Source organism: Saccostrea echinata, unplaced genomic scaffold (assembly GCF_033153115.1).
Source record: "Saccostrea echinata isolate AGI-Se365-2 ecotype Australia unplaced genomic scaffold, CSIRO_AGI_Sech_v1 ptg000054l, whole genome shotgun sequence".
Classification (NCBI taxonomy): Eukaryota; Metazoa; Mollusca; class Bivalvia; order Ostreida; family Ostreidae; genus Saccostrea; species Saccostrea echinata.
The window spans coordinates 6,942,013-6,955,790 of NW_026889803.1; the positions used below are offsets into that span (position 1 = coordinate 6,942,013).

Sequence of the window (13,778 nt, forward strand, 5' to 3'; positions counted from 1 at the left end):
CCATAAAGATATCCCTTTCTCTAAATTATCATTACAATTGGTAATTGGTATTTTAAATACATGTACTGATCATATTTCAGCTGTGCAAAACTTGGCATTTCTGATCTTGCATGCATCTGGTTACAAAGCGACACCTTCCGAGCATATACAATTTCATTAATTTGTTTTCCTCACATATTTCATTTTAATTTAAAACCTTTTAAAGAATCTTCGACATCATGTCATATTAATTTGACGATTTTTTTTTCTGTTTTAAGGTTTAAAGTTCGACTTTATTTGAGGTATTTTACTAGAGAATTATTCTACGTGTACTATTTGTTGTTGCATACTCACGTATAATCTTTAAAAGTTTGAATGAAAATTCATTAAAAAAATGAATCTTAAGTGCGCATTTTTAAGTATTCCATCGTGTCACCTCTGTTTAGGATCTTGAGCTGCATTTTCTCAATGACATTCATTGATAACGGTATCCATCATTATATCATAGAAATTAATATCAAAAGCAGTACTCTTTTCTTTTCTCTATTTTATACGACCATTTATACAATTATGATTTTCACAACAGTTATCAGAATCAATTGCATTACTTTAGTTAACGACTTTTTAAAATTTTGTGCATATTAAAAACCACCAAGTTAATTTATTTCCATTGATCCCATCTTTATTGTGATTTAAAATACAACAGGCAAGAAATTCATTACAGCTGAAAAAAATAGTCAACGATACAGTGAGAAAAAGATTGATATAAATACAATTTACAATTCATGGTTATGATTTCAAATATGAAATTTCGAAAAATACATTGATAATTTTCCGCAAAATTTTACACAAGAATAAAGAGATTCCGTATTTTAAATAATAAAATTACTGTCCAAATGAATAGTATGCATTAAATGTTTTTGTTTTGTTTTGTTTTGTTTTGTTTTTTTTTCAAGAAAAAAAAAAATTCTGTATAAGCTCCGATTGGTCAAGTGGTACTATATTAGGTCGTGTTGCACATATCCCGACACCCTTAGCTACATATGCCCATGATCGTGCTGGTCCTTCGCCCCGTGGACCTTGAGCATGTGTTCTGCAAACCTAAAAAAAGAAAACAAAAACTAATGATGCACACTATGTTCGACCTGGGCGACTTTCATTTAATTATGATAATTCATGCATAAGCGTGGAAATGTTTCAAAATTTGTAATTTAAAATTACGTTTTTCGCAATTAGCTACGCGTTAATTGACGCTGACACATGAAGATATAGCCGAATGCTAAATACGGATATATATCACAGACATAACATAAAGACGACAACAAACATTAATTATTGACAGTTTTTCTTAAATTTAGCCGACGGTTTACCTCTCTTCACAGAATACAATATCAGGCCACGAATGGTAATCATATGCAGACTTTGACATTCGCCATTAGTGTCAATGGATGAAGTTGATGCTTTATAGCGGTGGTATTGGCGAACTATTTAATTTTTAATTCAAAGGTGACGTTATATGATTTGCAATTTCACTCGCTGTCCACGACCTGTGGTCCGATTTGAAATATATTACTACTGGGTGCGCATAAGAATTAATCTTACTTTAAATTCAATGGAATGTCAAATACGTGCCTTGTAATTATAAATATTGGAAGTCTATTTTTATGAACGTGTTTATTCTGCATAAATCATTTTTATACTTAATAAAAGGGTTTACTAGTATATCCATAAGATGAGGGTCATTTTAAAGAAGAACCCCCCCCCCCCCCAAGTCATCATGGTAGAAATTATTTCAAAAACCGAGGTGGGGTTATTTTCTCATCTTTTTGCACCTTTATCCATTAACAGCAAATTTGGAAAGAAAAAAAAGGCAAGTATTAGTGATATTAACAACGTCTGAATCATTTACTAATGCAAGGAAAAATTTCGTTTAAAGAGGAAAAAATTTTTCAGTTGCAGTCGTATCTGAAACGAAACCTGATGGGGGTAATTACTAGTAATAACAGTTTTATGAAGGTGTATAGAAGTGATGTTTTGTCACAAAAATACCCTTAGAAAAGGACAAACATACGATATTATTAACGATTTCCCTACGTAAGCAATGACATTGTATGTGTAGTACTTTGGTTAATGGGTAATTTCTAGGTCCATGAATAATTTGTTAATATCTGCGTAGAAGAAAATTTATTCCCTAAAATTTAACGGGCATATATGCAATTTACACCAATTTCCATATAAAACCGTGTTTTAAAATGTACTTGTGCGATCGGAATGCAGCATTCTAATCTCAATATGCATGAATTCTTACTTTGCGTGGCAGTCCGCCGCGTAGTCTCGCTTGCAAGACTCCGTGTGGGCCAACTTGTACAGTACCTGTCAAAATTCAACACCACATATTGACAAGATTGGCATTAAAAGAAAACATTCCCGTCTTTTCCATGCTTTTTATAGAAATGGCAAGTGCAAATTGTGGTTCACACAGTTTTTCTCTTCGGTTTTGACTTACGTATGATTAATGATTTATCAAAATCAGATGCCAAAACGAAATATGTCATTACTGCATGATGTTTAGCATTTCTGGACAATGGTCTGTATAATTTTTGCATCTTTTATCGGTTAATCAGCCGTTTACAGAATAAAATATATTTCTGTACTCACCAAGAACACAAGACTATGAAGTAGAAGGGTGTAGAAGAATGTAATGGTCCGAGCAACTTTATTCCCCATGATGAAGCGCCCCTGTCAAATACAAAATTAAAATTTATTTATCACATTGATGAGGACTTTGTAACTTTTAGATATTGAAGAATATAACGTAGGAAACTACATTAAAAGTATGTTATTTTAATATGCATGAAAAATGATCAATATGCCACAATATAAATTTGTTCTGTATCAAATCATTCTCTTTTAAACTTCATTAAACCAAATGGTCGCGACACTTCAGCCAGGCGATGACAATGACCTTCGCCATATGACCTTGACAGTTACATGTATGAGAAGCAACATCTAGATATGTATGTAAGAAAATGTGTGATTATCGACGCCTCTGGGGTCCGGACACAAAAGAATGAAATGCAAAATCTACATAGAACCAAAATTAAGCAGGTATTCTAATAACAGACATCTGTAATAGATGGAAAGTATTTGATAAATATCGATAAATACCTTAATCCTTTGATATTGACAAAATCAAATTTCGTGGTAAATAAATCAGCAGAAAGTTTATGATTAAAAAAAAAACAGATATGCATATGCATCTTTTTCAAAACAAATATGCATTTGTTAGTTAAAAAAACAACTGAAACGTCGATCGGCATAAGTTTTCGAATAGCATCTATGTACATTGTACGACAGAATATAGCAGAGCTAAAGGTCAATTAATTACATTGACACTGGTTATCCGGGTAGTGGTTTTATTGATTGATTGTTGTTTAACGTCCCTTGCAAGATTTTTTTCACTCATATGACATGAGAGATAGCTAGTGACTTTTAAGGAAGTTGCCGATCAGTAGTTAGTTTCCAGCATTTTTTAAAATTCTTCCGTGATTTTACATTAAATTCTAAATGTTAATTAAAGGCAAACGTGGCAAAATGTTCTGCATAGTATGCCTAAATATTTACATTTCCAGTTATTCTTCCTTTAAAAGATTCTTTTTTTTTCATGTATGGTCCAACTTGAGCGAACAGAAATTTATTCACTTAAAAGAATTCCTGCCCTCTTAAGTTGATTTCCTTTCTGTAATCTGCACTTGTCATTCTTTCTACCGATTCTATGTTAAGCGCATTTTAACCGGACGGACCATTGTGAAATGGTACAGATACTGTTAGCATTTTCAGTGAGGTTTTATGTATCATTATTTCAAACAACCCATTGTTTATTTTTCATCGTGCTAGGATTAGAACTACATATTGTAGCAAGGAAATGGTTAAAAAAAAGTCTCTGTTCAAGGTTCACAAGACATTTTGTTTGTTCTACCAACTGAAAGTAACAAACTTTGAGTGTCAGGACGTACAATATTGGTTTTAATGACAGAACACACATTATTTGACATTGGGGTTTCATTTGAATTATATGCTTTGAATTGACTTAATGTCTTATCTTTCAGTTTTACATATGATTAGAACAGCCCACTGGTTTCTTAAGTTCTTATCGTCAAACTGACAATTTAAATGAAAAAAAAAAGTATACTGCACAATATTGTCAATCGATGCAACTGTTCTATCTAAATATGTCTGTCCTAAATTGAGCTGTGCATTTTTAATGACATATCAAAATAGAAAAAAAAATTTCAAACAGTGATGCACAAAACACACTTATAATAAATATCGTATAGCGAATTTCTATATATGAATCTACGACACCTTTAGCCTGGAAATTTTTAATATTAATTAATTCATCATATGCACAAATTGCAGAGCTTGCAAAAGACCTTTGGAGAAAGATGTCAATTTTTCATCACAGTGACATATAACATAGCTTATAAAAAAAAATGGAATAAAGATGGTTATCTTAATTTTATTAAAAAGCAGCCTGGTGCAAAGTGATTAAAATTTAACGTTCATATCAAGTTTAAATGGAAATCTGACATTTGACGACACGAAGCTGATCTTGATTAAATGTCCGATTTCTTCTTGTTGACTTGTGTATCTCGCTAAATGATTAATTTATTTACCGCAAATGTTGAAAAATTCATGTTCTCATAACACAAGAGAAAAGTATTTTGTCAGCTTCTTGCGCGTGTGATCTAAATCACATGGTTTCTTTGTTTACGATTAGAGCCATAGGTCATTGTGAATTTTGATTAAATGAAACATGGCTTACACCGTAAAAATTTATTTTAACAAATTAAAACTGATATCCCAGCCGTCTTTCATTTGTTCAATCGGACATGTGTCATGTTTTTGTCATTGATACAAGATATCAGAATTTTATTTGACATTAAATTTCTATTGTTTTTCTTTCAATTTACGCTGCACGTGTACATGTACTTCAAAGTTCATTTTAAATCCATGCTATAGTTTATACGTTCACATTATAATTTTAAACAATAATATTAAATGCATGTACAAGACACCCTAAATAAACAGTTTCCTCCTATGCTTTAAATCAACTGCAGGCCAATAGTTTTTTTTCCAAAAAAGAGGGACAGCCTCAAAAAAAAAAAAAATAATAATAAATAAAATAAAATAAAAAATAATAAAATAAAATAAAACAAAACAAAATAAAAAATAAAATAAAAATAGATAGATTAAAACAAACAATTAAACAAAAAACTTAAAGCTTACCCGCCAACTCAAAACTCCTATTTTGGGGGGATAAGATCTTTCTCTAACTAGGTAATTTTTTTCAATGCAAGAATTTGCTCGAGTTCACTGAACAGCTACAAAGATGTGGGGGGGGGGGGGGAGGGCTATACATGATACTATTCTCCAAAAATGGGGTGTGCCCCCCCCCCCCCCCCTCCTAGTATGGGTCTGATATTTGAAGATAAAAAAATTCAAGTGATATCTTTAATAAATAATACACTCTCTCTCACTTCATCTCCAAAATTAAAATGTTTTGGAATTTGAGAGGAAAGTTATTTTTACCGGTTACATTCAAAATATGAAAGTAGATAATATCTATTATCAACCACAGATATTGCAATACCCTTAAACAGTAACAAAAACTTGTTCATAATTATAATTACAAGCTCTCAGAATGACGTCATATATTTACCATACTTAGGGTGATTTTGTCGTATGGTTTGAGATTCATGTACTTCCGCTGTTTTTCCTGAAAAAGAAAAATCAACTGACTAAATATGATTAAATCATAAACTACAAATTTATTTATCTCTTTAAACTCATTTTCAGTACTAATTATCATATATACATGATTGCGTTTTTATATTAATGAGTCCCACTTCCTGATACTATCACGTAGCTGTGAAACAAAAATGGGAAATATTGTAAAATTATCGACCAGGAAAATATTACGAATCAAAATTCAAATCACAAAGAACATAAAATCCTTATCCTGTTTTGTTTTTGGCCGTTAAATAAGCATACATATTCGAAACTTTTATATATTTAGGGTAATTCAGAACCATTTATTTATCTGTTAAAACTAAGGATACATAAAAAATTTAAAGATGCAATACATATCTTCCTCTTTCAATGAAATCTATTTTCATCTTCAAGTTATTTTAAAACAATATATTTAAACTATTAATAGTTAAAACATCTTGAAATATGTTTGCCCCCGGCAAGAAATTTATTTACGAAGCTTTGAATAATGATACCGTATTCGCCCAATTTAGCGCCCATGTAAACACTTCTGTTACCATCCCCTTTTTAGCCACTTCGCTTATTTAAGATTCAGTTCCTACCATACTGGCAGATCCCAGAAGTTTTTCTATTTCTTAAACACCTTGAATGGATACAAAATGTAAAAAAAAGTGTCATACTGTGACGTCATACCTTCCGGCTGAAAGTGGAGAATGGGTCCAGGCGTTCCTCATATTGCATTGAGTATCGACTCTCAGCGTCCTCTGTGGATGCATGTCCTCCCTGTACAATAATGATGTCATTGATTAGTAACATAGTCGACGTCGAAATTATTTCGAATAAAGAAGTGAATGGACATGCACTAATATATGTGGTAATCTTTTTTTCAGACCCCCCACACTGAAAACCTGTGAGTTGAAACTGAATACTATTGATATACATGTAAGCATGTGTTACCACGCATGTCCTCTACTAATGAAGACTTTGTTCAGTAAAAATTCAGTCGAATTGGGAATTTGGAAATTCAAAATATGATTTATTCTTATGATAACTGCCACAAGTATATCTCAGTCAATTATGTAAACAACAGAACATTCAGCCTAAGAAAAATAGTAGAACGGTACCTTGCTGGGGTAGCTTTGAAGGAAGCGGATCTTTTCGTATAGCTTGACGTTGTCCGAGCGGAGCTTGTCGATCTCGTTCTGGAGGAGCATAATCTGCTGTTGTTGACCAAGCGAGTGCTAGAATGACAGAAGATGTCTGAGTATCGAAATAAACGGAAACCCGAGTCAGGTGAAAAGATTTTGATACAATTTTATCAAGTTTTACATGTTTACGTTATAAAAATCTTCTTTTCCTTTAAGTTTGTGAACTTTTTTTTGTAGATATAAGCCTTGGGCCCGCTTTACAAAAGAACGTACAATTAAGAGCAAATTGTAGTTTAGCAAATAACTTTCCTTTTTACGTTAAAAATATTAAAAAGGTTCTAATCTTTTTTTCAGAAGAATTGAGAAAGATATATTTATGCTGGCAACTTGTAACAGAATCATTAACTGTGCAAGATTTCACAATGAGTTTTTAGTCTTAGGCGTAAGATCTTTTGTAAAACGGACCCCTGACAGTCTACGCTGTTTTGGCGAAGAGTGATTGGCACACGTAGAAACCTTTGGATTATGTAACTTAATTAATTTTTCAATATTTTTTTTATATAATGCAAACTTCTATCCCCTATCAGATCTATTTCCATATGATTTGAAAGTAGTTTGATGTCAACTGTTGTGTTGTTACTATTTTCAAGATTTTTTTTTCCCCTTCAAGGAAGACCAAAAATAAATTGCATTCTACAGCATGAAAACATAGATAAGAAGTTCCAAAACAAGTTGTTAGGAAAGTATTCTGCGTGTCGAGAAGGCGACAGTATCGGTGAACATTGATCAAGGCTGGGATAAAACATTGATCCATCACGGCTCAGGCCCGGAAGAACTGTTGTGTACACGAACAGAAGTACTCTTAAGTTAAATCGGACAAGAAAACCAGAAAATGGAATGATCTGCGTACACGTATATATGATAAATGATAGGGGTTGAAAAGAATCCGAATTTCCTTGACAAGTAAAGGTTTACAAATTTACGTTGAGGATTCCGCTTTCAGATACATGTACATTGTAATCGTTTGTCGTGAGATCTATTCCAAGAAATGCATGTAAAATTCTAAGTCTCACGAGAAATAAAATTCACATAGAATAACTTAGTTAATTAATCTAATTACTCTAATATGTTTGTTGTCTTATGTTATTCATACTGAAAGATCAGATGAAGCATCGTAAACTAGTTTACTTTTTACGTTACTTTTTTGCTTCTAGTGTCATCTGAAGAGATCTGACCCCAAGATTATGAAATAGTCTTAGAATTAAGTAAAAATTTCAGTCATTCACAAAATGAATATTTATTATAAACTGACACTTCAAAATTAAAATTAACAGCCTTAAAGGGAAACCATTTCTAATTTTATAATAAAACTCTAGTACACAGTAAAAATTCTGATTAAAACTTCTTCATGGGGCCTGCTCAACCTCAGACTAGTCGTTTTCAAGAATGGATCCGTGCTTTACAATGGGTATATCATCCAAGAAATAAATGTAAACTGCAGCATCAAAAGCATGAAAGATATTCCTTCTTTACAAAAAAGTTAATTTTTTTTTAAATTTTTGCCTAAACAATAATCAAAACATTTTTAAAGAACATATTTCTAGATGTGCAACATCCATTCAATAGGCTTATAGTTTTCAAAAAAAAAAAAAAAAAATAGAACCGTAAGGCGAGACCTGGTCACTCATTAAAAGCAATTTAACCCAAAACCTTATCATAACAAAGTGCTTTCCAGCACGTTTGCAAATTGCAAAAAGCTTTATAAAAAGATATTGAAACTCTTCGCAGCATTTTCATCCTTTAAAAATCTTCTTCAACTGGTTGTGTTCTCTAAAACTGAGAATACTGTATGACCGAAAAAAATTTCATTGTCAGATTTGCACGTTCAAGGATGAATTCATAAATTAAACAATGCAGCAAAAACAACTTGTTTTGTTATAAATCTAATTGTCACACCTTGATTCTTGACAGTACAATATGCCAACACGACCAAACATTTTCATTTTCATTTCAAAAATAATAAATCTATGACAGATATCAATAATTACTGGCATCTGCATATAAACCTAGGACAGACAAAATTATCCAAGAGCGTAAAAAAGTGGGACACGAAGGTCTAGGTCAAAATAATGAATATGTAATAATTAAAAATCAAGCTATATCGGTGCATTGATGACATATAAGACTGACAGAAAAACAGGATGTTTCATTTACCAATCCTGGAAAATCCGCGCTCTTTCCAGTAAATTAGGATGTTGTACAACCGTGTTGACATTTAATCTTCATTTATATATCTTAATATTTTTTTAACTCAATTATAATTCAATAAATTGTCCTGCTATTTAAAATGTTAAACGGGAAAATATGAAAAAAAAAATACAAATCCTAAAAAACTATATAATTTATTTCAGCTCTTCATCGACAAGTCACGGGTATCTCCAAATAACATAGGGTATCCGCCTTCCGAAAAAATTAAGTTATTTTCTTTTTCAGAGAAAATGCAGTGGGGAAATTGTCCACAACCATTCTCAAGGCATGCTTGCTTTTATTGTCTTTCATCTATGCATCGTCTCAAGCCACGGTCTGGAGGCCGCATATACATGTAGCTCTCTCCTATGAATGGGAGAGGATCGTACATTTTGACCGTTGTTTGCGACGATGTCATCTATGTAAATTGCCTCCAAACTTTTCTCGCTGACTGGAAAATTGGTTTCACACCACCAAATGCAATGTTCTAGTCTTGGACAGAAAGCAGATTTTTTTTTTTAAATCAGTTGCTTTAAAAATTCAGTTTAAATGTTTAAATATTGCAATTATTGAACATAATATTTTTATTTTCCATAAATAATCTACAATGTTATATTTTAGAAATAGCTTATTAGCCATATCAAAATCCAGATACATATTTTGCAAGAGACTAATACACAACACTTTGTGGTGTGAGTGAATCTTCCAGAATTTGACCGAGCAATGTTTTCAAGGACCTGTTTACAGAGATTAAAAAAAAAATAAAGACAAGCATACCAGATAAATTATCATAGAAAAGAATGGTTATAAACAGTCTTCCCATGTGTTTTCTCTATGTAAAAAAAGAAAAAAATAAATAAAATAAAAAAAAAAATTAATTACATAAAGTGAATACATTTCAATCTGTCATCACTCTCAAGTGATCAAGAACTTACAGCTTCCAGTTCCTGCGCGCGAAGCCGATACCTTTCACGCTGACTCTGAACGATAGGCAAGATGGAATCAACTGCGGACTTGTCCCCGGGAGTGGCAACTGAAGCAAAAAAACATAATGAGCAACAGTGAATATACATACATGTAAAAATAAAATAAATAGAATTACTGTTGCGAACTTTCGGTACAGTTACCTGATGGAATGACATCTTTGAATACTTCTGCAACAACACCTGCTTCGCCCTGACTTCCAGTAACCGTTTCCCCTTCAGCCTCTCCCCGGAACATGGAAGACACGGCATTGAGACTGCGCAGATCCTCCTCCAGCTGGGTGGTAAGCAGTTTCTGTTCCTGGACAGTGGAGACAGCTTCCTTGTAGTCTTCTTGCAATTTCCGGTACCGTTCTGAAATTGTTAAATCATTTTAAAGACAAATCAATAAGTTTCAAGCAAAATTTTATAGTAAAATTAATATCACTATGCAAATACTTTAATAGAATATAGTATACTGGGGAATCCTATATGATAAATTAATTTGATTATAGATATACTTAGTGGTGCTTTAATTCTTATTCTCCGTTGTACTTTTGTACGGTATATTTGTTGTATTAGATACCGTCCATATATTTCTATTCTGGATGAGGCAAGATTGAAAAATGATTCTCCGAAAGTAGAACCGTTTTCTGCATCTTAATCTCATTTACTGTTTGAACTGCTTCATCTTTCTGTTAAAATTTTCAGTTGAATTATACTTATAATTATTAAATGTCTAATATTGTATTCAAATTAGTGAAAGACAAACAATGGAAGAAGTAATGTCCTTGCATAAAAATACAATCGGACTGCGGCGAAAATGTTTGTATATTCAATTAATGTTATGCCACAGAGTTATTACCTGATTCGTGTTCAAAATATTGGAATCAGCGACAAAATTAGCAGCAATTATTATAATTTGCGCACGATTTTTCATAAACCCATATTGTCCGTTCTATGTGCTATATTTTCAAGCTATTTCAGAAATCGACATGATTTGTGGTCAAATTCAAATGTATGTGTGGTACCAAGCAAGAAATATACATGTTAATATACCACGCATTGGACTTTGCATGAATAACAATAATTTCAGCAATATATCACATGTATTAATAGGGACCCCAAATTGCCGTTTATGTACTTAGTCCTGTATGTCTCGTGTCCAAAGGCCGATTCGGTTGATGGCGTCGTTCGAACTGTCATGTTCAGAGTGTAGCGGTCCTTCATCATGGGTCTGAAAAAAGGCCCAAATTTTGGACGCAGGGGCAAAATTTTCAATCAATTGTAACCACAATTTGCGTCAGTTACGCATGCGAGCAATTTTGACAAATGCATCCTCAGACCTCTGTCAAAGTGTCCATATTTACCCGCGGCTAAATAACCCTAATCGAGACATGGTCAGGGTTTTCCTTTCATATAAGGCAAGGGCATTAATTTTCGCGGAATCAGGATCATTGGAGTAATTTATTAAAATTAGTCGCACCCTGTGGTCATCCGCCCTTGATAGAAATTAGCGGCTAAATACTTTGATTCATTCTGATGGTATCCAAATGATATTTACTATAAACGACATCATTAATTTTATATCTGACTCATTCTAGACTAATATCAAAATTTACTTTGAGTTAAAAAAAAAAATTATGTATGATCCCCCCATGTTTTATATATATTGTTTGAATTAGAAGGCAAATACAATTCAAAATTTCTAGAGAGCCATACATCCCGCCCCCAATATCTTTAATTCTTCCATAATTTTGATTTTACTAGAGAAGTGAAATTGTACGATAAAAGGAAAAAAGGCAACGTTAACAATAAAATCAATTTTTCAAACTGAATTTTAATTTTATTTGCATTTGCTACATTCGGAGCACTTGTGGTTAGTTGTTTACTTTAATCTGGACGAATTTGATAAGAAATTCTGATCACATGGTACCCCCGCATCTGTTTTTTCTGCGCATGCCAACAATTAACATTATGCCTTCATTCGAACGAAGTCAATATGATAGGATTCAGTGAAGCAAAACCTTCATGCTTCGACATTTATCAAGGTGATGGTTCGCAATATATACTAAAAGTTTTTGAAGGTTTCATGGTGCAATAGTTTCCCCGTTGTCAACAGTCGTGAAAATTTATGGCAAGACACAGATATTGAGAATAAATCATAAATTTATGGTGCTTTTATTTATTGGTTATCGAAAATAGAAACGCCGCAGGCTTTGTTGCAGAATTCTAGAAGCACATACCACACACCATCACCGATACAGACGACGTATGTTGGAACAACTTTCAGGACTTTAATGTTGTAGGTGTGTTTCCTCTAATTATTTACATAATAACAAGAACCATGCAGTCGCAATTCAGTATAATCTTGATTTGATAACCCTTAACTGCATGATAAAGATGTATAAAAAGTGATGTGACCCAAAATTTCACAAGAAAATATTGAAGGAAAACTCGAGAAGCATAAATGAATTCACACAAAGATCACAGAACTATAGAAGGAGTGCAGATAAGATGAAACGAGTTTCACATCTTCTGATTTGAGTGTCTGTAAGATTTCCATAACTCAGACACCACTCGTAGAAATAGTTAAAAATGCAGCACAGTGTTAAAACTGTAAATTATTCTGTGTAGATATTATACTATTAATAATATGATCGTGCAGTATAATGGATTTTAAATAGAAAATATTTTAATGAACTCTTTGTCCTAACATATTTCTTACCATCAATTTTCTTGTACTTATGTCTGATGGTAATATTGAATGCACCTATCTCCCCAAGACCTGTAAAAGGGATAGGACGAGACTCGGGCGGTTTGACAAGTAACCCTCTAATGCTCATCAGCCCGACAATTCAGCGTACAAAATTAATGACCGGTGTTCAAGACCACTCTATTGGAAACATTTACAGTCATTTCATTACAGATCTATGGCCAAAATCGTAGTCTATACGATCTTCAATAAATCTCACCGCACGTGACGGGTTAATAGAGGGGGAAGGACTAAGGCTTATAACCACAGAGACTTTTCCTTCATATATTTCAGTTTGTCAAATTAAATTCTGAATTTGGAAATTGTGGTTTCGAAGTGAAGAAAAATAATTAGTTTCTTTCAGAACACAGATATAAAATTGAAAGTCCTTAATTATTTACAAATGATGTTAATAAGATTCACCTTCAATGCTCAGATTGCATCTGGATTGGGCCATCATCAAAGACATTTTTTGCTACTGGCTTCAAGTGAATGCATTTTCATTCATTATTTTAGTATGTTAATTTATTTGTGTTTATCAGCTGTTTATGTGGGGCAAAGAATCAAAATCTTCTACAATGTTTTCAGTCAATTAACATCAAAAGTAGTGTCCGTACTAGGAACGGTTAAGGACAAAACTGAGACACAGTTGGGAGGCTGCAAAGTTTCGCCAGCTTTAGATCCACACGAGCAGTTTCCAAGACAACATAATAATTTTAGAGTGCCATAATTCTTTCAAAATTTCCATAAAGGTTTTTGAATTACCAAGTGCTTTAAAGGAATTCACAATTTGTGTTAACAAGGTTTCAGAAATACTTTAGACCCTCTACTTTTTAACCCCTCATTATTAGAAGATTTAAATTAAAGTCCACGTACATGTATTTATATTTAATAATATTAAATAAGGCTCAAATA

The 13,778-nt window shown here is 32.6% G+C and overlaps 1 protein-coding gene across 1 annotated transcript; it reads right to left on the bottom strand.

The window, feature by feature from the left end:
- Positions 1–1,016: 1,016 nt before the first annotated feature.
- Positions 1,017–12,954, bottom strand: LOC133172439 (protein CASP-like). The gene is made up of 9 exons (XM_061307320.1): positions 12,837–12,954; positions 10,274–10,483; positions 10,082–10,179; positions 6,876–6,992; positions 6,445–6,534; positions 5,702–5,758; positions 2,638–2,718; positions 2,288–2,352; positions 1,017–1,080 (listed from the first exon to the last, which is right to left on the bottom strand). The coding sequence occupies exons 1-9, from the start codon at positions 12,952–12,954 to the stop codon at positions 1,017–1,019; spliced, it is 900 nt and encodes a 299-aa protein (XP_061163304.1).
- Between the last annotated feature and the right edge of the window lie 824 nt (positions 12,955–13,778).

Coding starts and splice junctions, on each gene's coding strand:
- LOC133172439 (XM_061307320.1), bottom strand. CDS start 12,954: ATGAGCATTAGAGGGTTACTTGTCAAACCGCCCGAGTCTCGTCCTATC. Junction 6,993..10,081: donor GCGCGCAGGAACTGGAAGCT/GTAAGTTCTTGA, acceptor CTGTCATTCTAG/CACTCGCTTGGTCAACAACA. Junction 1,081..2,287: donor GCGGCGGACTGCCACGCAAA/GTAAGAATTCAT, acceptor TTCTTTTTTTAG/GTTTGCAGAACACATGCTCA.